This window comes from Podarcis raffonei, chromosome 1, assembly GCF_027172205.1.
Source record: "Podarcis raffonei isolate rPodRaf1 chromosome 1, rPodRaf1.pri, whole genome shotgun sequence".
Classification (NCBI taxonomy): Eukaryota; Metazoa; Chordata; class Lepidosauria; order Squamata; family Lacertidae; genus Podarcis; species Podarcis raffonei.
The window spans coordinates 50,004,195-50,029,635 of record NC_070602.1 but is presented as its reverse complement, the minus strand read 5'-3'; the positions used below and the strand labels follow the sequence as shown (position 1 = coordinate 50,029,635).

The following is a 25,441-nucleotide window of genomic DNA, read 5'->3' as shown; positions in this document are numbered from 1 at the left end:
GAGAACAGTGGCACACCGGGAGAGAGAGGAAAGGTGTTTCGCCCCACTTTTGGCTCTGCCTCCCATCACCTGCTTTGGGAAATAGGCAGAGGTAATTCCTAGGATTCCAGTCCATGGAAGCTTCTGCATCTGTTCTAGTCTATAAAGGGCTGTGACCCTCTTTGTGAGTTCGTTTTGTGACTCTGAGGAGTCCTTGCTCACTTCCTGTGAACTTGGCCTCAGTTGTAAGTTACCTGGCATAGCAACTGGCTGTTGTTGAGCTATCTGTCTCTCCTTCTCCATTCCAGGATTGTTCTCATGGATGATGCTGTGGACTGCTTGATGTCTTTTTCAGACTTCCTGTTTGCCCTCCAGATCCAGTTTTACTACTCAGGTGAGCCCATCTTACTAACCTTGTCTCTCTTACTACAGTGACCCATTTAGGATTGTAGACTCTGGACTTAGCAGCTTCACACCATTGCCCACCCCCCTTTTTCACATGGTAATATGTATTGCTTCACTTACTTCAAAACATGATAAGACAGCAGCCCTGCACTTCACTCTGCTGAGTGTGGCTCTGCCCTCATGGTGCCACTGTCCTCCTGCACAGCTACAATAGACAGGAGTGTGGCAGGAGTGCGGGCAACACAGGCCAGGAAGCCTTGTCCTACAACACAGATCCTCCTGATAGAGAACTGCATGTGAAGATCATTCACTCTACACATGCCTGAGTCAGAGAGACACTTTGGACGCAACTCATTTCCAGAAAACATTGAAGTTAAAGCATGAAAAGTACATGTGGCTCCTCATGTGTGAACTTTGCATCCATTTCACCATATATTTATTATTATTGGTTTATATATTTCTACCCTCTCCTTTAAAGGCAAGCCCTCGCAAGGTGGCTTTTGAAAAACAACGGACAAATAGCACAATAAAAACACACAAGATAAAAGCATATACAGGAGTCCAGCTTGAAAAATAAGAAGCTTGGTGAAATAAAGAAGTCTTTAGAGTCTGCTTAAGAACGACAAGAAAAGGGGACAAGCAGAGTTCTTCTACAAGTGTGGAGCTGACACTGAAAAGGCCCTGTTTTTTGGTATTTGCCAAGCTTAGTAGGAGGTCCTTAGCCTGGGTGGGTTCATATGGGTGTAGGCAGCGCTTCAAATAATCTGGTCCTAAACTGTTCAGGGTTTTAAAGGTTACCACCAGTTCTTCACACTGAGCCCAGAAACAAATTGGTGGCAAGAGCAACTGATGCAAAATCAGTGTGATGTGATCAAACTGTCTACTCCCACAAGCATTCTGGCAGCTGAAGTTTGTAGCAGCTGAAGTTTCTGGACTGTCTCCAAAGGCAGTCCTATATGCAAATCACTGTAGTAGTTTAGTCTGGATGTAACCAATGCATGTGCAACTGGGGCCAGCTCCACTTTCTCCAGACAAGGCTGCAATTGGTGAATGAACCCAAACTCCCAGCCACTGAGGTCACGTCCATAAATAACACTATGCCCAGGAACACCCCCAAACCACACACCTGATTCTGTGTAACCCCATCAAAACCCTGTTGTGAACAAACCTCCATTGATATGTGCACCCACCATACCTGAACACTGGCCATGCTGCCTCAGATTGCATTGTAACCCAAAACATCTGGAGAAGAAAAATATCAATATACAACCAGCACGACCACAAATAGGCATCATGTACATGGTTTTCTCACATCTTCACAAAAACCCTTCACATGTAGCAAATTCAAAATGCTTGAAGCAGCCCCAAGTATTTTATTTCTGGAAAGCAGTTTCCTTTCTGATGGTAACCAGCCAGAGAATGGGTCTGAGTGAAAACTCTAGCACCTGTCAGGGGTAAAAACCCTGAAATTTGGGAACAGTGTATATTCATGGTAACCGTGTGGAAATGCCTGTTTACATTTTATTGCCTCTGGGAGATGGAACCGTGTGCTAAATTCCTTCATTCTTACGACACGCCTCTCTGTTGTTTATCTCTGGGCAGGGATGGAATCCAAATGCACAGCAGATAATGAACCCCTCTCTCAGTCACTCTCTCCTGCATGAATGGGGTCCATTTCAAGAATGCAGCATGTTCTGAAAGCTGCTCTAAACTCTGGACCTTCAGGATAACCTCAGAAAGCCACCCATCTTGGTGACGCATCATAGCCTTCCAGGCTCTAGTTGTGTGCGTAGAGGTCGGCAGACACAGACCACAGGTCACCACTTCCATGCTCATCTGCGCACGTCAGCTTTCCAGGCTACCCTACCAGCCCACATGCATGCAAACCACTCAGTGTGGAATCTACATCTGTAAATGGCTGACCAGGTCCATAAACAAACTTGTTTAAATTTAGATTTTGGGAGTAAACAGCGGGGAAGGTTTGGAGCCTGGGGGGAAATGCTTTCGGCCAGCTTCTCCCCCTAATTTTCCCTTTGGACCCTGTCTTGTGTTTACTTTGGATTTGTGCTGAAGTACACTGGGCTGCAGGCTGGAGACTGCTTGACCCAACTCCCTTGCCTCCTCCAACAATTCCAAACAGCTTCTTCCTAACTTGGGTGGTGTTTATCTCTGTGACCATGAAAGTTTGCGTGTTTAAGAAGCTGGTCTGATTGGGTGGCCTTGACTTTCACTCTCCTTCGTAGAATTAAAGTTGGAAGGAATTTTTCTTAAAAAGCACACTCAAAGAGCAGGACCAGCAATTCATCCACAAGATTTTCAGAGGTGGCCCTGTGAAATCCTCTTGTGGCTTTCTTGTCCCATCCTGAAAAGGCTAAGTGCTGGGCTGTGTCACGAAGGCACAGAGGTTGCCAGTGTGATTTCCTCCCAGATGTTGTGGGCCACAGCACCCACCAGGCCCAGCCAGCATGGCCAAGGGCCAGGGATGATGGGGCTGCTTGGTTTTTTGTTTTGTTTTTTGTTGTTGTTTTTTACAATTCTAGACCACCCTTCATCCGAGGATCACAAGGCAGTTTACAATATTAAAACACAAAAATACATACCATAGTATTAGTCCAAAACCATGTGAAGGGAACCATGTTGGCGTCCCCTGCACTAAGGCCTTTTGGGTCCTCATCACATAGTAACACAAGTAAAATCACAGTATTGCATGCTCTAAGGCTTCTTTGCCAGTATCATGCGTAAGTAACTGCAGGAGGAAGAATGGGATCGATTTGCTACACGTCCCCAAGCCTTGAGAATTCCCATGTGTGCCAATAACCATGATTTCTAAATTGCCTTTCTGTTTTTACAGAGTTCATTGAAAGCGTGGCTGCCATCTATCAAGAGCTCTTGACGGGCAAGAACCCAAACACTGTCATTGTGCCTACATCATCCTCTGGGCAGCATCGTTCGCGCCAGACTCTAAGTGAGTGCAGCCCGCTCGATGGGGTGGAGGCACCTGCATTTTACCAGTGCCTTGAGTCTCTGTGTGACAGGTCCAAATACAGGTAAGGCTTGTGACTGGCTAACATGAATAAACCATGGTTCATCTTTGCCTACCTTGCAGGGAGGGGAGGGGCTCCCTGAAGTCTAGGCAAAGACACTCATCACATCTAGGAACTGAGATGTGGCAAGCTGCCCTGTATGCCCATTGCTGCCTCTCTGCTCTCTGAAACTAGCGTGGCTAAGTACCACTGATAGTGTCAGATGGGTGACAGAAATTATGATACCAACTTCTCAAGGAGCACACAACTGCAAAAAGGCAGTTTTCCCTGTAACAAGTGAGCACGTTTTGAGACCCCTCTTAACTCTGAGTTCTGCCAGATGGAAGTGGTCTTTTGACTTAAGAGTACCGCAGTATTCTCAGGCCCATCTAGGCGTTTCAGGCTGAGCGTGAAATAGGGCCATTTCTCAATAGAAACAGTGCTGACAGTATCATTCCTTCAGTATGAGAGCTATGCCAGCACTGACAGAAATGGGTTGCAGTACCTGCTGGTCAAAGTTGTTGGGAAATGCCCTTCAGCAAAGCACTTTTCACCTCCTCACATTAAAAGGCAATCGTGGTTGCCTGTGGAGATTGATTATTTATTCATACCCTGCTTTATAGCCCCAAGACACTCTCAAAGCAGCTCACAGAAGATTCTCAAAAATTAAAGCCATGTTCAAATCTAGTACAGAAGCAGGAATTGTACAGGGTCTGCACAGAGCCAGGCTTGTCCAGGCATCATTTCCTGTCCTTGTCCTCCTTCCTTGATGCCATAGCGGGCAGCAGTCCTCCCCTGAGGCAAGGGAATGGGACTAACTGACTGGATCCTGTCAAGCCTATGGTGAAAGGAGTCTTCCCTTACTGGTAACATGCCAGGCGGCAGCTCCCACCAAAATCCCTTGAGGCAAGGGGGTCCAGCCCAATTCACGCCATGGCCAGAGTCAGAGGGAGTTATGGGGAGATTATTTCCTCCTGTGTACTTTTAAAAGACAGCTTCATGTTGCAAAGTGACACCTGATCCATCCCTCCATCCATAAGCTGAAATTGCTGAAATTGATGCGTCACAATTTCTTCCTGTGTTCCTCTCGTTTGCCTAGCTGTCCCCCATCTGCTATTGTGAAGGAAGTTCTGAGCAGTGTGCAGAGACTGACCTTCTATGGATTTCTGATGGCTCTTGCAAAGCATCATGGGATCAACAGAGCCCTCGGTAAAGAAAAGTCCCACCCTGTTTCTTCCCTCTCCCTCGCAATGATGTGATCTAGGGAAGTTGACAGCAGGTTTTAAAGTGACCACTGAGAAACATGCCTTTGCCATGACCAAATATGCCAGAAAAACAATGTAGGAGCATTTTAGAAAGGTCCCTTTGGAGTAAAGAAACTTGGAATGAATCCGGCAAGGAAGGCAAGCGGGACAGTACAAAAAAGGAAAGAAAAACCTTTCATTTAAACTGCTTTAATTCCTTCCAGTTGCCCAAAGACCACATCATGCATTATCTTTTAGTTGTAAAGTGTGACTGTGGCAGATGCGTGTTTGGAAACATGGGTTTCATACCGGTTCCCTTGTCAGGCAGCTGTGACTGGCTACAACCATCTGCTGAGTGTACATTTGTTGATTTGTTTCTGCAAAATGAGGGAAGTGGTTCTTAAATTAATTGTTTAATTGTTAGCCCAATCATTTGTGGCCTGCACTGGATCAAATGAATTATGATTGGCTAAAGTGAGCCCATCAGATTTCACATTTAATCTCATGTATTCCTTTGTGCTAAATTTCTAGCTATTGTTGGGTTCTGTCCTATACAGTGGTACCTAGTGACTAGTACTAGTGACTTCTGAGTATCTTCAACCCATTGCAAGTCCCTGTATGAAGCTGCTTCTCAGTCCCTCTGCCCTCTCTCGTTTTCTGGCCCGTGTGAGCCGCCTGCCAAGGGTCTAAGTCACAGCACAGCCAGCGCTGCTCTCTCCCTCCCTGTGCCTCAGCCAGCCATCTGAGCTGCTAATGCTCTCCTGGTGCAGGGCTGTTTACCCAGCAGCAAGGAGATTATATATCAAAGGGGACAGAGCATACAAGCCTGCAATCCCCTCTGCAAACAGGCTTAGAGAGACATCCATTCACAGGAGGAAGAGGGTGCCTGGACTGTGCCCAGCCAGGTCTGCAAAAGCCACTTTCCAGTAAAGGTGCAAAGCCAACATATGGGCTGAGCAAGCCCTGCCCACTGCCATCGCTGTGCCATGCACAAAGTGCCTGGGTTTTCCCTTCCATTAAGGAAGGCCTGGCCTCTGGCCTCTTGCCAGCTTCCTGCCGAGGCCTCTCACAGGGAGGGGCAGCAGCCGCAAGTCGAACAGGTGCTCTCGTCTTGGCAAGGGAAGCCGGATTCTTCTCCTGGTGCCTTTTCATCTTCCCTGCACGCAGGCTGATTTGAATAGGCTTTGGTCTGCAGGGGATCACAGGCTTCCTGGAGCCCTGCAGCGAGGGCAGTTCCAGGCGAGGGCTGGGAGGCGCCTTCAGGCAGGGGCCTTGGAGAGGCGGCAGCCCTGCCATGACGAGAGACAGGGATTAGAGCACAGTGGATGAGTTTCTCAGGCAGATGGCAACGCCCAGCCTCACGTCAATATTGATTCACCAGTCCTCTAAGTGCTGCCTACCGACTCTCCCAAGAGACTCAAGCGTCCCAGGAGACTTTCTTACACATGCAGGAAGATGACCAGCATTTGGCTGGGTTCGGCTAATTGAGGCTGTGGAAGGCTGGCGGCAGGCAGGAGCATTTTCTTGGCTGCTGCAGGCTTCTGTGACATGGAGCCAGGGGTGCTGAAGAACCCCATTTCTTGGAGCGTCAGAGAACACAGGAAGTTGCCTTCCTGTGTGATCAGACCATTGGTCGATCTAGTTTAGCGGCTCTTCCAGCTTAGCTCCCACCCCAAGCCACTACATCTTTATTTACCCTCTTGCAAACATGCATTCAGTATATTGTGGGAAGCAGAAAGGGTTAAGGCATTTTCCCCCCACCCCAAGTTGTCTCCTATCAATACTGCTTTGCAGCAAGGAAGCAGGCCATCAGGATTTCATTCTACACAATTGTGCAATTTCTGTGAAGACACAATGGAAAGACAGCAGCAAGGGTGCTTGCTTTCAGCTCCCCCCTCCAGACACCTCAGTGGGTTTATGTGTTAAGATTTTCTATGAGGCATCCCTCAGAAGACGACAGCTGCATAGGCACCCTTGTTACAAGCGGCCGAGATCATGTAGCTCCTTCTAAGCAAGAAAACAAGCAATAGAGCATGTAAAAGGTAATCAGTTAACATAACTGAGTACCCGCAAATCCCATTGTTTTGGGAAAGAGATTGACCAGCCTTGACTTAACTGCATGTTCTCAAAGGGATGTATCATCCACTCTGCAGAAGGCTCTATTTGCATTATGAACTTAAGTGGACATAGAAGTTGTCAAGTTCCTATGGCATATGGATGACAGCAGCTTTTGCTGAAGTATCAGGCTGATCTTCACCTTGTTGCTTTTTTTCTCTCCTCCAGGTGCTCTCCCAGATAAGGCAGACCTGCTGCTTGACCCACATATGGATCAGGAACTGGAGAAACTGTAAGTCCCTTTTCCAGTGGAGAAAGCAGAGTCAGGCAACATGTCCCTCTAGCTCAGTAGTCTACTCTGCAGTGCCTCTTCCTTCAAGGACATTTCCACCCCTGTCTGCAGATGCCAGGGACTGAACCCAACACCTTCCGCTTATAAAACATGCATTTTGCCCCTGAGCTACAGGCACAGGTTATGCAGCAGGACTCCTCTTTGGATCCGTCTCAGCTCAGTGGTGCAGTTGATGAGACGGTAAATTGCCTTTTTAAGCAATTACTGCTAATTGACATGGAGGGAATGGAAGACTTTCCAGCCCAAGTCTAATCCCAACAAACAGCACCTGGGCAAGAGTGCAAAAGGTGTCTCACACAGCAGTTTGGCTAGCCACCTTAAAAGAGACCCAGAGGCTCTAACTAAGGAGGCAGCCTTAGCTGTGCAAGTCAAGAGTCCTGTCACTTAAACAAGAGCAGTTTAGGAAGTGGAAGCTATATGCCAGCAGAGGAAGCAAACAAAGTCTTCCATGCGGCAGAGGAGCCCTCTTGACGGCAACTTGCGAGCCACATCCCTTCCCCCATGTACCAGTGCACAAGATTCTGCAATGACAAATCTCTCAGCCCCATTTTTTCTTCTTGCAGGGTAGCTCAGGTTTCCGGGCTCTCCCTTTCCAATTCCAACCCTGCCAGCGGGGATGCGACCAATGTGCCTTCCCGCCCCTCTCTCCGCTTCAGCTCCCCTTGGAGGCCTCTCCTCCACCGCCGGAAAATGGATGTGGAAAGCGACGGCTCCACTGAAGAGACAGATTCTTCTGAGAACTGATGGATAGATATGCATGGGAGTACAAGCTTATTTCCAGCCCTTGTAACTGAAGCCATGTAGGCGTTGATGAAACATAGCTGTTTAAGCACCTTCCTCCACAATCTCAACGTGTGACCTACTCCTTTTTACTCTTTATCAGTATTATAGCTCAGAGCTCCCTCTCAGCAAGGCACACCCCATTCTAACAAAAACTGTTTTCTCCTCATACTGGCAGAGAAATTGGATGGCTAGGCCATGAAAGCTGACATCAGCTGCAGGGTTCGATTGCCCTCTGGTGGCAAACAAGTCAAATTAGTAGAAACGTTCTAGCACTAGGGCAAGTAGTAGCTACCTTTGAAGAATCAATTCTAATCCCAAAACTATGCACTGTGAAACATTTTCATCCTCATCCAAGGATAGGAAATATACAAGATGAAGCCTGTAACTCAAAGCACTCTTCTTGTCCTCGCGAGATTTATTTTACTTTCTCCTCCTGTATATGCCCTATCTGCTAGTCAGTTAGCTATTCCAATACCTTCCAAGCTTTCACCTCAAAATTCAAACAAGTTAGTAAGACATGACCCTGGTTAAGTCACCAGATTTGAAATTTGGGGCTAAGCTTCCATATTTTGTGGGATGGCCATTGCCGATAAGCATTTTCAAATGCTTACTGGGCTCTATCGTAGGAGAAAGGAGTAGGGCATTATTTATTAATTTGCAAAGCTTTAAACTTTCCTGCAAACAAAGTATAATATATAGTAAATAAAGCATGTTGTAAAAGGCAAGTAATGTGTCTGAGATTCATTACAACCTTGAGGGAATGCGAAAGGTGACAATACCGCTCAAAACTCCACTGAATCATTGGTAAGTGTCTTCCTAAGGAAGGTACAAAGTTTTTTTAAAAAACAGTGTATTAATCAGACGGTGTTTCAAATCAGCTCATTTTTCATAAAGAAAAAATCAACACAAATTGGTAATCCTTTAAGGCTGCTTTCACACCCAGACTCTGTCCTCTTCACACCTCACCTGAAGTCTGCTAACTTCCCTTCCTAGCCCATGGCATAGAAAAGGGAGTAGCTCTGCCTGCCCCAGTGTCCCTGGGGTCCATCAGCTACATCTGAATTAAAAAAAGGAAGTCACAGAAATGGAACACACACGTATTTGATTTTATTCACTTGGGGTGGGAGGGAGAGAATCCATATCACTCCCCTTTGGACCCCCACACACAGCAGAGGCCCAACCTTGGCCACAACAAAGCTCATTAATACTACCGTTTTAACTCAAAGTACACAGACAGCCCAAGAAGAGAACCCTCTTCCAGTCGAGAGCACACCAGGCCAAACCAAAGCTCTGCAAACTCCTGGCCTTGGAAAGGAGCACTTTAAGACAAATTTGCAATAATCGAAGTTAAAACATCAGTGCATTTTCAGAACCCAGGGAGCAAAAAATGAGAAGTGGAGCAGACCCAACGGGGTGGGGAAGAGATTTCCAGTAAGCCCATGCAGCCATTTACCTTCTTGGGGAAGTGTGCAAGGAGAAAGCAGGTCAATTGCACTAATGAATATGCAGATATGGAAATAGGCAAGATGTTGCTCCATCATAAAGTGGGTCCTCAAGCTACCCTGGTAAACCTCATCTCTCTCTCTAGCAAGAGCATCTTATTGAAACCAAAGTCATCATTCCAGTGTACTCTTAGTGGTTGATTTCCCAGTGAAGAGCGATTAGACAGACTTGCTACCTTCACAGAATGTACAATGGGCACGACGCAAGTCTTCAGATGAACCCACAGCTGCAACAGCAACTATCATGCAAGGTAAATGTAAAATGGTTACAACAGCAAGCACCGCTTCACGTGGATTGAGTTTCCCAGTCTGATGAGGAGATCCTTCTTCCAACAGAAGAACATAAACCAAGGCAGGGGGGAAAGGCATGCAGATGCAAGAGGGGGCTTTGTGGCAGGATACCTTCTGTCCTGAACATCAAAGCAGCATTGTGGGATGGAAGAGAGCACTTTCATTTGCTCCTGTTCTTCATCTACACCAGCAGAACTGTAACTGGAGTCATTTAAGAAAGAAAGAAACCCAGAATGCTGGGCTAGAAGGAGCAAAGGGGCAGCAGTGAAGCTTCGACAAGGGGAAGCCGCTTTCCTTGAAACTACTTCCTTTCCCCACGTGCAGCACAGATGGGGCCATGCTATTCAGGTAGATCTCGCCGGGGAAGGGAGGCCAGCAACAGCAGTGGTTGCACAAATAGCACCAGAGCCGGTGGACTGAGCGGCCACTGCCCCGTTTTGTTAGCAGTTTCCATAAGGGTCTGAAAGGAAACCAAGAGGGCACCAAGGAGACGAGGCAACAGGTTATATGAAACAGCAGGCCCAATAACCTCTTCATTCCTCAACTGAAGATGCTCAACAGCATCAACCCACAGTTCAGGGTGTGTGTGACAGGGTAAGAAATGTACGTTTCCACAGCTGTCCAGCATATTTGTGTAGCACTGCAAATATCTTGCACAAGCCCACCCAAGCATGCCTTGATCCTTTGCTGCTTGCTACAGATGGAGGCTTTTAAGTCGCTGCTCTCAAAAAGGGATCTAATTATATCACATTGGTTCAAGGCATGGCCAGCAAGAATGACCTTGTGCCAAAATCAAAACTTACCCCTGTTCTAGAAGACAGTCTAGGCCCTGGGGATTCCCCACTATTCCCCTGTTTACTGCCATTTCCCTTGGAAGAGTTTCAGACACAGCTTCCTTCTCCCCCCAAACATATCCTGCTAATAACAGCCAGGGGCTGGGGGAAGTGGAAACAGCAGCAGCACAGAGGTCAATTGGCAACCCTTGTGCAGTGCGCAGCAGCAGCGGGGGGATTCTCTGGAAGGGCCAATATTCCATTAGCTGAAGGTTGGGGTCATTTCAAATAGAAAATAATGTCCAGAGAGTTTTTGAGCAAGTGCCAGGCATGTCCATTTCTCCTTCTCAAGAAGCCCCTAGCCATGCTCGGCTAAAAAGCAATCCTGTTCAATTCTTCCAGGTGGACTCAAGGTGCAATTGGTGTTTCGCTGATGGCCACAAGCTGCAAAGTCTCTCCTGAATCCTCAATATGAGCCATAGCGATCCTAAGAGGTGGGAGAGGGAGGACAGAAAGAGGCAACTTAGCACATTGCCCACAGAAATGATGCCATATTTCTCGGCACCTGAATACAGCAGCTAACCCCCCAAAACAGTTAAAACTTCAGGCCAAATATCAGGACATAAAAGTGCCGGCTGGAACAGGTCCATGGCCCATCTAGTGCAGCATCCTGTTCTCTAACGGCCAACCAGATATGGGGAAACCCGCAAGCGGATATGACAAAAACAAGCCCATCCTACTAAGCTCTGAATAAGAGGCTTATGAACCATGTAAAAGGTTACTTTTGCTGGCAAAGAATTTCCATGCTGCCATCTCAGATCATGCAACATCTCCACTGTAAGCAAGGAGCTGCTCTCACCAATAACAGAAAAGATCAGAAGGAGAACTGGCTGTAGCTCCTGTCATCCCATCATTTGACAAAAGCAGCTCCTTGCACAGGAGCATTAGGGGAACAGCCCAAGTGTGTAAGCAGGTGAGCTTGAGGTTTGCACACACAGCGTTAAGTGTGGATGAGGCCTGCATTAAGATTTCCGTTTTAACTTCTGTTCCAGAACTACAAAGTATAAAAACACCAGTTACTTTGCATATGTTTGCATCATCTACCTGAGTCCAAGTAGCTTTGCAAAAGCTGGGAATTTAAATTTAGCATACATGGTGCAGTAATTTATTATCTTCTAGTGGACTGACCAGCTAGCTGCTTTAGAAGTGTTGGAAACTTTTTGACCCCTACATGAATGAGAATGAAACAAAAGCCACAGACATCACATGGCTTCCAGGATTGTAACCTTCACTATCGGAGTTTGAACCCTGTGTGAGGCACTTAAAGCCTCTTGCCATGACTACACAACAGGTGTGCTACCTCACCTGAAGGGAGTTCATCACACCATTGGCTAGAACAGCCATCTTGCCAGCAACAGACTTCACCCCTTGCTTGAACTGGGCAATATCAGCAGCAGGCAGTACATTTCCAATTGAAACACCACCTAGAGAGATGGAAGGAAAACAACACCATCAGAGAGTTCTGCTGTATGAGGAAGATGCTCATCTTATGGAAGAGGCCTTGCTGGCTGAGATCCTAGGTTGGGAAATCCACTATGAGATCCTGTAACCCTGAGTCAGATATGTAATCTGCTCCGTGATTTGACACTCGTCAGCTGAGCCCATCCCTTTCTGAGTAATAGGTGTTAAGGGCCACACCAGCCCCTTGGTGACAGAAGAAAACCCGACATACCCGAGTTCCCTGTCTCAGACTCTCCAAACAGATCAGCAGAGCTGATGGCATTGCTGCCAGAGAGTTGTTGGAGTCGGGATCTGGCCTCATACTGGAAAGAGAAAACAAAATAAGACGCAGGAAACAGAAGCTGGTGGTTGCCAGGTGATGGGTGGCAACAGCTTGAAGACAGAGAAATCATCCCGCACTTGCCTCAGCATCAGCTTCCCGCCCAAAGAACATGTCAGACGAGATGGCTTTGGCCCCAGCAAACTTCTGTCGAGCTTCACTAGACTCTACTACTGAGACCTTGCTCTCTGTCTCTCTTCTGTTGGTGGGTCTGAGTGGAGGAGAAAGGAAAGCCCTGTAACAGCAATCCATAGAGTCACAACCCAGCGCACAGGTATTCGGCCATGGCGAGAAAGCAGAACTCCATCTGTTCAACTCCAAGTTAGTTGGATGTCTTAAGTCCCCTCAGCTAAGAGCTATGTCATACACTGGATTGATTCACACCGCACATTAAACCATAGCTGAAACCCAGCCAGTTTTAAATGAATAAGCAGTGTGTCATGTTGCAGGCTGTTCCAAAGTTTCCACAGCACTCTTCCCGTTCCTGATGTGCCACGGTCAAAACCAGGCAGAGTTGGGTTTGTTTCCCCTGAAGAAACCACAAGTAGCTAGCCAAGAACAAACCTTTGTTACTGCTTGTGGTTTGGAGGAAAAAAAATTTCAGGCCATGACCCAGAAGCTACAAGAAGCCAAACTCTGGCCTCTTTTGTCCACAGAACAGCAGGAGCAGGCAGGGAGTGCAGTGAGAACCTTTTGGCAGCACGCTTAAGGCACATTGCTTGTTCACATTAAGCCGCAGATTTAGTTAATCGTTTTTCTAAACTATGGTTTCTGCAGTGTGTAAACCTGGTCACTATTTTCCTCAGTTAAACAAAGACAAAAGCCCCCAACTCTCATCAGCAACAGAGTGACCATCACTCAAGCAACCAGCATTTCTCAGTGGCTTAGTCAAAGCATTGCTCTGAGATTCAGTCATATTGATTGCAATTGTTGTTGTTATTATTACATTTATGCCCCCCCTTTCCTCCTGGGAGCTTCGGGTGTCACATTAGGTTTCTCTTGCTCCCTGTTTTGTCCCAACAACCACCCTGTGGGATAGGTTAGGCTGTGAAACAAGGTCACCCAGGGAGCTTCATGGCTGAGTGGAAATTTGAACCCTCATCTCTGAAGTTTAGTCCATCAGACCACAATACGGTGCCATTTTGAAACTGGTGTCTTTTGGACAGTGCTTGAGGGAAAATGCCTTGGGAAAGCCTAAGAGGCCTTTTTGTTAGGTGCTGGTTAAAGAGCAGTCATATATGTCCCTGACGAGTTCCTTCAAGAAACTCATTTCCAGATGGGACTCCACTCATCACTTTTACCTTTCACCAATGGGCCGGATACTGGAGATAGTGATGTCTGTCTCCTCTTCCCCTTTGTCAATCCCCCAGGTGTTGTCTGTTTCCCACTGCGAGCCAAAAGCATCTCCTAATGAGAAGGGATTATCTTTGTACCTATGAAAAAAATATGAGAGGAGATTTATCCAGGCCAGATAAAGAAAAGCTGGGCAAGAGCGAATAGCACTGCAACCACTCAGTCTTACTTGGGTGGTCCGGATGTGAAACTTCCAGTGTCTTCAAACAGATCCAGCTGGGACCGAGAGGACTTTGCAGTCACTGGTGTTTCTTGTTCTATCATTTGCATCTCGGAAAGGACAGAGTGCGAGATGGAACTAGGAGGAAGAAGCACCAAGATAAAACCCTACTGGCAGAGCCCAACACCTACTTCTCACCATTAGAACTACATTGGCTCAAAAATAAGGCCCAAGTCAATCTAGTCTGCCTCCCTTTAAAGGAACTCAAGGTGTTACTCATCAAATTCTGCAGGCAGCCTCCCATCCTGTCACTAACCAGACCTTCTGGCTTTTCAGAAAGGCTGCTACATCACTTCATTAAGGCTGTGCTCTGAGCTAGCCAGAATGTAGAGATCATGGCAAAAGCAGATGTGAGACTTAAAAGACTGCAAGCAGGGGTTTCTTATTGCTAAAACTTATGCTGTATACAGTCTGGGTGGGTAATAAATAAACAATAAGGGAGCCAGGACAGTGTCTCATTTTCTAAAGATACAAATTTCATTATACCTCAGATCAGATTCTACAAGATGGAAAAGCAGAAGAGCCACCCAAGGCTGAAGATCTACTGGAAAGAAGCAATCTTTTGATTGGGGCAAATATAGATTACATTCAAGGCTAATATTCAGGATTCACAAGCCACTCCAAATAGAGTAGACTGGAACTCAGCTCACCAATGATGTACTCTTGAACCACAACCTTCCTGCCTATTGAGACAGCAGCAACTAAACCCCCAAGTGATCCTGGGGCAGATGTTACACTAAAATCTACCCATTCGGCACCTTCTCCTTGTTCTTCATGTATAGCAAATACCTCCTGGACACCAATCCCATGCCCAGTCTCTCAGCTTGTTCACGCTTTTTTCCTTCCAGGTTCTGGAGTTTCTTCTCCTCCTTCTTCCGATCAATCTGCAACTCCTGGTATGCCAGTCTCATTGAGGCAACTCTGAGGGAGACAACAAAATCAACTGGCAGGTGAGTCCAGAATACATATAAACTACCCACATATCTCATCATTCTGAAATGAGGAAATGGGTAAGCAGGACAGACTTTATGTACTCAAAAAAGCTCAGGCCTGGGCAAGACAACACTTATTTAGTCCTGACTTTGTTATGTGCCAATTGCTTCATCATTCCATGCCAAATACAAGTTTTCCTATGATAGGAAGCTTGTACCAATAACTCTGCATGCAAACATATACAGATCCTAACTTGAGGATGCTGCAAGTGTGCCTCACTTACAGGGACTCCTCAGCTTGCTTCTTGCACTCTGCAGCCTGTTGTTCCCTCATCTTTTCAGCCACCTGGGCCTGTCGTTCAATTTCAGTGAAACTCTGGCTGCTCACTTTTTGAGCTCCAAGACCCTTTTTGGCCCCCAGCTGGAAGAAACAGAAGCAGAATAAAGGTTCCAAGAAAAGCCACAGTGAGCCTTTAAAATGGCAAAACCAAAGGATCAATTACTGCAAACGATGCAAGGGGCGCAGAGAGAGTCAGTGAACAAATCTGGCCAGTTCAAGACAAATTTGATAGGCCCCTCCAAATGCTGAAAGGGAAGATTTAAAGGGTGGGAATTCTTTTGTGCTCAGCAGGCCAGATCCTTATCTGTCCCCATCCCTGCAGAGCAACTGTGACAGTTGCTTGGTGCAACCCACCTGTTAAAAGTTGCTTACACAGGGCTTGGGAACTGCAGCACAAGGGGCTTTGCCATCCCTATGCTTAGTTACCAGTGCTGAGCACAAGGCTGGCCAAGCTGCTTTCTGCAGAGATCAAAGAACCATAGAGTTGTAGAGCTGGAAGGGATCACTTGCACTGCAGGAATCAAATTGGCTTCATGATACAGGTCCCCCCACCCCCTGCCCCCGGTAAGAAACTTGGGTTGTTCAGCCAAACCTGCCACATCTCTGACTGCCCCACAAATCTCATCCTATGGTATGGGCCAGGGAGACACGGTTTGGGGAAAATAGCCTTACAGGCCAAATTTGGTCTACAGGCTGCAGGTTCCCCACCAGAGAAAAACAGCTGCTCACTATTTTGCAACCTTTGCTGTATGCAATTCCACTATTTACTCATCAGGTGTACTTCATATGATGTTTGAAATTTTATAAGTTTACCAATGATGTGATCTCTCCCTGCCTCCCCCACCCAGCTTTTTCAAGCTCATTCTGAATATTTCTCTATATGCACAGTATTTGGTTGTGTGCACAATCACTGAAATCAAATCCAGTCAAGAATCAGGCAGATCCCTGGAAGCACTGATACCCACAAATAGCATACAATGCAAAACTGATTAGAGAAAATCCTTATTAGATACTCAAGGCAAATGGCAAGGCCATTTTCTGGGTAGATGTGGACTGGGGAGCAAATCTTTATCAGAAAAAAGAGATGTGTGTAGTTAGACAAAAACCCTCTCAGCAGACATACCCCTTTCTTAGTAGCACCTGGCTTCTTCTTTCCAATGAGTGAAGGTTTTATTTCTGCAACAGGGAAAAATAATGAGCAGACATGAAAGACAGCAAGAAATCTGCTGTTAGTCCCAACACTAGTAGCAGTTATTTAAGGCTTTTGTGGCACATTGAAAGCTATGCCAAGTGTGCCAGATGCATAGTTAATACACCCAACAGCTCTGGCAGCAGCATAGAGAAATCCAAAGGCAGTATGACAGGCCACACCATGCAATTTCAGATTAGCCGCTTTGTGGTCCCCCTTCCTGAGTTGAAAAAGCAGCATAAAATCACCCCAAGAAGTGGTGCTTCAAAGAATCTGGTTTGAAAAACTAGACTGATTTCCCAATATGTTACATATATTGCAACAAAAAACTGGTGCTTGAGAAGCCAAAGGGTGCCTGGTAGCTCAGGTTGGCCTTGGAGAAGAGCTCTAGTGGCAACAAAGCACCGCTGCAGGACTGAAGCTGCATTTTCTAGGGAGGCTGCTCAGTATTCTAAAGCAGTTAGCAACGCAAGTGCCTCCTTGAAACGAGCCACGTGTGTCCACTTGGCTGACTGCAAAGATAGCAAAGAGCAGGATGGATCCTCAACTTCACTAGTGAGGAAGATCAACTTCCTTGAAATGACCATTTGAATGTACCAGACAGACAACCCCTGGCCTGAAGGCAGAACCACAGAAAGAGAAGGCAGAGGCAAGGCACCACAAGTAGCCAGTGCAGGCCCTTAGCCAGTTACCTCTGGCAGGAGCAGCCCCTTGCCGAGACAGACACATGGATGCGTCTGAGGAAGAAAAAGACATGTACATGTTGGAAACTAAAATGGTACGTCCTAGGTATAGTCTGGGCTCAGATCGAAACACATCCTCCACAGGAAGGCCCAAGCAAAATTGCAGGCACAGGATAGGAGCATCTATACGCCGGAATCAGACATTGTGGTTTATTGGACCAGGCACAGATCCTGTGCATGCAAGCTCTCTCTGTCCTTCTCCACACACACACTGCTTTGATGAAGGCAACCTAGTTCATAGTGACATCTGATCAAGAAACTGTGCTTTAAGGTCCTCCTCCAAACCAAATCCGATTCTAGTTTCATATTCTTGAGCCCGTTTCCCTGTTTTGACATCAAGGGAAACTGTGGCTAGAATGCAAAGTTGAATGGATATGGGGGAGGAGCAAATATGCATGTATATTCCTGGTCCAATACACCACAGTTTAGCAGACTGGATTGTTAAAATCAGAATCAGATCGTAGTCTTCAGAAATGGCTAGTTCCTCTTGACGAATAAGTCAATAATAGTTCTAATTTGCATTTATTCGCTCGATACTACCCCAGTCCCCCTGGTGAATTATTGCTTTTGACCTAAACAAACACTGGGATCTCAAAGTCAGAAGGAACAGGCCATCCAGAAATTGCAAAATATATGGTATGCCGATACCATATATGGGAAGAGTCTCCAATATTGAATAAAATATTTTTCTTAATTCTGTGCAAGGATGAATGGTCATCTTTATATCTGAAGGCCATTATACTGATGGAGCAGATTTGTTTTTTGATGCTCTGGAGGATAGGGTCCAAACCAACAAATTAAAATTACAAGAAAGGGATTGTGACTAAAAATTATGAAGAGCTTTCTGATGGAACAAGCAGCTGACAGGTGAACATACTTGTGTGGAAGTGAAAGACTCTCTTTTGTTAGGAATCTCTAAGCAGATGTTGGATCACCCATCTGGCATTGGATGAGGGACCACGTATTGAGATTCCTTCATTGCAGGGTGAATACTCTAATTTTATGATTAATCACTGATTTCCTCCACCAGCCAGTTGGACTAGATGATCTTTAGGTATATTCCAACTCTATAGTTCTAATTTTCAAAAGCCAAACTTAGAAGTGATCCAATTCCTCCTCCAGAGTCAGAAGCACTGGCCTCCCTTACCTGATTCAGCATCTGAAATAAACTCTGTTGTTAATGCAGACCATCTACTCAAATTAAATGTCGATCCACTGAGACATTATGTTTAACATAATAGGAAACAAGGGAGCTTACACTTACCAAGAGACCCTTTAGGAGAAGTGCTCAGCAGGTCGATAGATGGACCCTGGTCAGGCTCTATGGGCAAGAGCACACACACTTATTTTTTAAAATGGCAACTAAGGTAGAGCAAAGAAGATGCATGTCTTGTGTCCAGTATCTTGGACAATTAAAATGATTTTTTCTCATCCCACAAAACGTTGATGTTCCAGGACCACTGCTTACTATCCAGAAAAATCCCTGCAGGAAATTACTGGACAGCTAGTAGAAACCACCAGAGTCTCACTGACCGTCAAGAATACGCATCTCCAAACTCGGCCCTCCAGATGTTTTGGGACTACAGCTCTCATCATCCCTAGCTAACAGGACCAGTGGTCAGGGATGATGGGAACTGTAGTCCCAAAACATCTGGAGGGCCGAGTTTGCCCATGCCTGGTCAAGAATATTCCAAGCAACAGAACTGCTTCCACACACCTGATACTTTTAAATCTATATAGAAGGGGTGTGGAACCCATGGCCTTCTATATATTGTTGAACTCCAGCTCCCATCAGCTCCAAGCAATGTCATTACTGATGTGGGTTGATGGGAACTGTAGTCCATCAACTTCTGAAAGACAGAGGTTCCCCACTCCTGCCCTATAGGAAATGCAGGACTCCTTAACTTAAGTCACGCAACGTAAACACCCTTTTCCAAGAGACAAATAAAATGTCCACTTCAAGAGAACATGGGTATGGCTGCCAAACGTTGTGGAGAGATGCCACAACATGCATGCAACAATGAAGCAATTCTTCAATCCTCTATATTGATTCGTGTTACACTGCACAGATCCTCTGCTCATCATCCATCCTGAGAACAAGCAAGATCAAGTGTCTTTCCAGCCAGGCTAGGAAGATTCAAAAGGGGCAAAGGAGCTAAATAGCGATACTCACGTTGAACTTCATTATTCTCAGTAGACTTTGCTGTTCTCTCCAATTCTAGCGAAGGCTCTACTGTGCTCTGGCCTGTTTCAACCACATCCCAGGTATTACAATCCTTAAAAGAAAACGAACTGGCCCTCAGGAAGATGCAACAATTTGGATCGGACAGTACAAATAGATCAAACTCAGAAACCCTTGGTTAACAGGATATGCATTTCAAACGCATAACACCCAGTAAGCATTAACAGTGTTCTCAAGTATTACAATGTATGCCCTCAAGGTGGCTTCTTGTGGGGAAATCTGGAGCCAAGCCGATTTAAGACTCAGGCCATGCTGTCCCGTATCTTTAGATATAATCTCCTCCGTGGCAAGAAACAGTTTTGGAGAAGGAAATCCAATCCCTTGAGACCAGCTCTACAATCCTAAGCATGCTTAAGTAGATGGTACCCTGATATCAATGAAACTTCCAGTTTAGAGTCAAAGTGGAAATCTCCCAGTCTTGCCCTTGTATGAGAGAGAAGGTATTCTAGACAGGAAAGACATAAGCTATGAATCATCTTGTTGAACAAAACTAAGAGTTCATCTAGTTCAAAACTCCATTTCTAGGAAGCTCAGAAGCAGTGCAGAAACTAAAAGCTATCATCTCTTTGAACCCAGGATCCAGTATCTGGAAGTATACTGCCCCTGAGCAAGGTCAGGGTGGGGGGATCCTAAGGAAAGAGCTCTGATTATCCTTTGTGAACAAGACAAAAAAGAAAAAAGAAGAAGAAGGGAAGGGCCTGTATCTCAGTAGAAGAACACAGGCTCTGCACGAACAGGAATCCCAGGGTCCATCTCCAGTTGGAGGGTTGTGGGTGGCAGGGCTAGGAAGACCACCTCTGACTGGAGAACAGCCAACACTCAAATCAAAGAAGGCTGAGCCAAACAGACCACTGATCTGACTCCGTGGCCCTGTCACACCAAGTCAGTTCATGGCTTAGCCTGAACACACTGGCTCACAAGGAGGAGGTTGCAGCTACTTTGCTCCTCCTCAGGCTTTTTAGGTCAGCACAGCACCTCAGCTAGGGTTTTGGCTCTGCTTGTCATTCGAACCTGGGACTATGGTTAATGTCTCTCTTCCTTAACTATGATCTGTAGCCAAAAATTTTCCTATGGTTACAGGTGGTGGTCAAGGAGGAAAGATCTTCACCACAATCCAAGCCAAACATTGATTACTGTGACATGCAAACCAGGCCAGTTTGCATGTATGAATGTAAACAACCACCTCAAGGAGGCAAACGTAGTGAATATGGCAGGTCCAAACCACTGAGCAGCACGGCCCCTCCAACTTGACCTATGTAGGTTACAGAGTTTTGGATCAAATACATTCATGACCTGTAGTTCCCCCATCAATGAAGGTTTCTGATGGAAAGGGGCAATCCAAGTTGGCTCAACACACCTGTGTATGTTCCAAGAAGAAATCGGCATCACTCTTTTCTGGGGAGTGGCCTGGAGTTCCACTCAGCCCATCAATCAGGAGCTGGAAAAGGAGAAAATAGTTTGTCGTATTCAGTAGCAAGCACCATGGTCCCTGATCCTTCCCAACAGCAAAGAGGCTCATCTGCACTTACATCATTCCCATACTTGGCCATCGCAGCAGTTGCCAGCTGCCGGATCTTCTCCCGGTACATCTGGGCTGCGCGGCTATTATACTTGGCACTGGCATCTGTGGTGGTGCAACCATACTGGCGGAAAAAGGCAGTCTGGCAGGGGTGGAGAGGAAATTTAGTTGAAGTCCAGGATTAGAAAAATGAAGAGCAAATGAAACAAACGGGTGACCTCCTGCAGCTAAAGGGCCCGATTCCAGACATAGACCTGCATGAATTCGGCTTTCTCTTGGAAGCAGGAGTTTCAGGAACACAGGCCACCATGTTCTTTTATTTTATAAGCAAGTTTGATAAACAAATATTTATTAAGAAAACACCAACCACTTGACTATGACATCTACCAAAGAGGAGCATGGTAAAAAGGTCCAGGCATGCAACTAAAGATCATCAACTTCAAATGGCTCCTTACCGCATTGGCATTGCTACCCACTTGCATACACCTCAGCTGAAACCAGCTCCAGTTGAAATCAAGCTCTGTGGACCTGACAAGAGAACAAAACCTGGAGTCATTATCACAGAAAAGTTCACCAGTTCAGGCTCAGAAGGGTTTGAACAACACAATGCACAATGGAAGCAGATCTCTGGGAATATATGAGCTACTGTTAGTGCCCCTGAACCAATAAATATCTTCCATATTAGTTTCCGGGTGAGGGCAGTGGCCAGAGGTGTACCTTGGTTTCCTTGTGCCCTTGGGCAAGGAGATGTTGTACCAGTGCCTCTATAGCCAGGAGAGAGCAAGGACCAGAAACTCAAAAAGTCTGCTTTGCATTGCCTTTTGCACTGCACCAGTGACTCCCTTTGTGGCCATCAGGGTCAGATCTGCTCTGCTCCACACCTCCTCCTCCTCCATTGGTCCATCTGTCTACCTCCCTCCCTCCACTCCCTGCTTTCCCTTCTGCCTCCTTCCTCCCTTCCTTTTTCCTCCTCCTGCAACTCTTACCCGCTCCCTGTCTTTGTTCCCTAAGCCTTGCTAGGCACTCCACTCACACTTCTGACTGGGAAGGGGGCACCACAGGGTTGCTGAGATGGCCCATGTCAGCAACCGGATTCCTCTGGTGAGGGCGCCCAGATTCCTAGCCACTCCAAGCCAGATGGAGAGATGTGATTTTTGTGCCTCCCTGACCCTGCGTCCTTGGTGGGGGCCAACCTGGCCAGCCTCTAGGAACACCCCTGGCAGTGGCTCATGTGTTACCAGAGCTTTGACCCAGTTGTATTTGGCTGTTTGAACTCCTTCAGTCTGGCCTGTTAACCAGAATAATTTCAGACTGAATACAAGGTAGTGGGTACCCAATAATTCAGATGCAAAAGTGTTGGCAAGCACACGAGTTTTGAGCACACGAGCAAAAAGCCTCTTCAGATGTATCCAGCTAGCATGCATTTATCTTTTTTTCCAAGAAACACACAAAAATACCAAGTGGACAATTTTTTGGATTAGGGAAAAACAAGCACACACAAAGGAAGACAGCTTGCTTCTCTTAGGATCTTCTGTTGAGGCCCTGCTCTGACTTCTTTATCAGGAGTGCACCATGAAACAATAAAGGAGGGTTTTTTCAGTGGTGGTACCCTGGCTATGGAATACCATCTCCCAAGGAGGAATGCCTGAGGCCAACTTTACAAGCTTTTAGATGCCAGATTCAGACACTTTTATTCAACTAGGTATTTTTAAAAGTATATATGTCTCAACATGTTTTGAGCTTTTATTTGTTCTTTTGTGTTTTGGTTGTTTGAAATTGTATTATGAATTACATTAGCAGTGCCCTGAAATCTGATCCAATGAAAGGAGGGACGGTATAGAAAGCTTCTAAATAAATAAATGGCTAATTTCAAAGATACAAAACTCATCTCAGTATGTGCTGGTCAACAATACTTTAAAGAAGCGTTTGTACTCTCTGAAATAATGTTTCCTCCCCCCCAAAAAAAATATTGGGGGAGGGATGTCTGTTGTAGGACAGGATATGTTTACATGCTCTTTTTATTGAAAATCAATTTTAAAATATTTTTAAAAGCAGCAGCAACAGTGTTTGTACTGTTGAAACAGATGTGATGGCTTTAGCACTGCTGTCAAGCAGCTCTGCAGAAACATCTTTGACATGTTCTTCAAAGCCTTATCTAATTTGTGTACATACTTCTATAGGCTCATAAATACAGGAAGAAATGGCCATGAAAACCACCAGAGAGAATTATGTACTCCAGAGCTTGGGAAAGCTGTTGTACCCATACTTTGTACATTCATTTACTAAAATAGAAATACAGAAATACAAATGATTCTAGCTGATACTCTTCTAACCAATGAAAGTTTCCTCTAGATGTATGAATTTCATTTCTCCTGGTATGGTACTGTCAGCCATGAGATACTCAGAAATCAATATGTATCAAATATCTCACTTCTGTCATATGACACAGCAGCCAGAAGAAGCTATGTACTTCTTGCTTTGCCAAAATTGCATGGTCCTGCTCCAACACAGAATTCTACTTTCCTTCTGTTCACCGAGGACAAAGAGAGAGCATTTCAGGTAAGGAACTATTATAAGAGCCAAAGAGCTTACACTGTAAGAACAAGAACTAGGGCTAGCTAGCTAGCCTGTGTGAGTAATCTGATACTCTCACAGAAGTAGGTCAGGTAAAGGGTAAGTGCGGGCTTTCAAGCTTCACAAATGTATTGAAATGAGACAAATACTTCAATGTATTAGAAGTCAGCAAAAAAAAAGAGCACGTTAAAGGGTCTGTTCAAGCATGTTCACTGCTCAGTTTTTATATAACATACTTTACATGTGCAATAAAGTCAGAGATCAAGTGTTAGAGATGGACAGCTTTTATGACCATTGCACATCACCTCAAATGTAAAATCTTTCAACAGACAGCAGTGGAGGAGTGTCAAGCGGTGGAAAATTCAAGTATGAAATCAGTCTCAGTGCACTACAGTGAACAGTTGTTATTTTTATACATTGCCAAGGAAGGAGGAAGCTTTACAGAATTCTAACACGGCCCCCAACTCCAATGTTTTCTTCCATTGGTGTGGAAACAGGTTTTTAACCAAAGGAATGCCTGTAGCAACTCTCTTCCTTCCATAGCTAATCACTAGGATTGTTGCATGGCAAACAGAAACATTTCCTGAAATGATGATTCCCTCTTTTTGAATTTCCCTTCAAATGCTGTATAGGTACAAACAAGCATGCACTCACTACAACACAAAATATTAACTAATGCCACCTATAAAATGACAATAATACCAGAAAGAAACACACAAATCTTATCACTCAATTTGCAGAAGTATATAAATAAATTAAATAGTGCAAACTTGTATGCAGTCACACATCATGTGCAAAATAATTTTTAAAGATCATAGCAATCAGCAGTGCATTTTCTGAGTATCATAATTACATCTGTAGATGAACGGAACATTATAAAGAAGTTCATTCAATACTTGTCTAACTACGAAAGTAGTCGTCTCTTGTTACAAAAGTAGCCATCTCTAAGTCATCAAGAACAAACTTCACCACAAATATATTACAGTGCTTTTTTCTGGGGGTACTCAAGGGTACCCAGTAATAGCAACTTTTCCTTCCAGATGTTAAATGTGTGGCACTTATTGCAACAACTTCATGGTGAGTACCAATCTGTATAATGAACTATATAAATATCCTGCCTGTTTTCAAACAGCAGTACAATGAACAAGTGAGAGAAAGGGGATTAGGCTAATCTTAGGATCCTCAAAGATTACCTAATCAAACACGTTTTACTGCACAAGAGCCATTTTAGGAGTAAGCCTAAGTACCACAATTACACAAGACACTGGAGTTGCACACAATGAGCCACGTTGATCGTTGGTCCCCGTACGACTAAAGCAGGGATCCTGTATCTCTCACGTTCCTCATCTTACCTCCCACCCCTCCAAAAACAAACAAAACCCTAGTACTCACCGGATAAAGCTGAGGTGCACACCCAGCGACCGGTGAACCCCAGAGCAGTCAATGCAGAGAAACACTCCATAGGTGATGCTGGCCCAGCTCGGGTTCTTCGCACCGCAGTCAAAGCAGGACTACAAGAAACAGAAGAGAAGCTAGGAGGAAGACCAACAGGGAGCCACCGGGAAAGGAAGGACAGCAGGCCAGCTTCCTTATAGGGAGCCAGTATGTCTGGTCTGGCGCCAGTGACTCTAACTATGACGAGTCTTTCCCCACCCTGTAGCTTGAAACGAGGGGACTGCGGGGATGAAACGGGCCGCTGTGCTTTGAGGGGACGCAGGTGCCGTCCTCCTTCAAGGTCTCAAACCTGACGGCCCCAGCCCTGCCGCAGGTGGACGGGGCACTGCGGCGGTGGCAGAACCGAACCGGAAGGGGACGGTGGGGAGGGGAGACGCTGGGCCGGCGGGCGTCTGCCATCGGGAACAGCGGCCAAAGAGACACTCCAGAGCCTCCTGCCTCAACTCCCCGCGCTCGGTACCTTGTTGGGCGGCGCAGACCGAAGCCGCTTGAAAAGGGTCTGAATCTCCGCCTTGCTGGGCCCGGCCGCCATGTTTTCTTTTTCCCAGCACCCACCGCGGCCGGCAACAGGTCGCCGCGGGGACCAATCCGCGCGCGGGGTGTTTCCCTCCGACGGGTCGCCTCCGG

At 45.9% G+C, this 25,441-nt stretch overlaps 2 protein-coding genes across 8 annotated transcripts in view; one reads left to right on the top strand and one right to left on the bottom strand.

The window, feature by feature from the left end:
* Positions 1-8,566, top strand: part of CSTPP1 (centriolar satellite-associated tubulin polyglutamylase complex regulator 1) — a 114,130-nt gene extending 105,564 nt beyond the window's left edge. For all 6 annotated transcript variants that reach the window (XM_053386766.1, XM_053386784.1, XM_053386746.1 and 3 more), the window contains 5 exons: positions 288-373; positions 3,236-3,431; positions 4,507-4,616; positions 6,935-6,998; positions 7,622-8,566. In XM_053386766.1, the coding sequence (XP_053242741.1) occupies positions 288-373; positions 3,236-3,431; positions 4,507-4,616; positions 6,935-6,998; positions 7,622-7,802 (637 nt within the window). In that variant the 3' untranslated portion in view covers positions 7,803-8,566. The remainder of the gene's footprint in view (positions 1-287; positions 374-3,235; positions 3,432-4,506; positions 4,617-6,934; positions 6,999-7,621) is intronic.
* A 360-nt stretch (positions 8,567-8,926) lies between these two features.
* Positions 8,927-25,423, bottom strand: ARFGAP2 (ADP ribosylation factor GTPase activating protein 2). 2 transcript variants are annotated; one of them, XM_053386523.1, is made up of 17 exons: positions 25,275-25,423; positions 24,752-24,870; positions 21,241-21,313; positions 20,796-20,927; positions 20,624-20,704; positions 19,198-19,300; positions 18,289-18,345; positions 16,974-17,018; positions 16,216-16,268; positions 15,037-15,173; positions 14,610-14,741; positions 13,770-13,898; positions 13,549-13,680; positions 12,332-12,458; positions 12,140-12,230; positions 11,773-11,891; positions 8,927-10,894 (listed from the first exon to the last, which is right to left on the bottom strand). In XM_053386523.1, exons 1-17 carry the CDS (start codon positions 25,344-25,346, stop codon positions 10,874-10,876), a joined length of 1,623 nt encoding a protein of 540 aa, XP_053242498.1. In that variant the 5' UTR covers positions 25,347-25,423; the 3' UTR covers positions 8,927-10,873. The 2 variants fall into 2 exon arrangements, with proteins under 2 accessions (XP_053242498.1, XP_053242508.1); XM_053386533.1 differs by lacking the exon at positions 16,974-17,018 and having other exon boundaries at positions 25,275-25,418.
* Between the last annotated feature and the right edge of the window lie 18 nt (positions 25,424-25,441).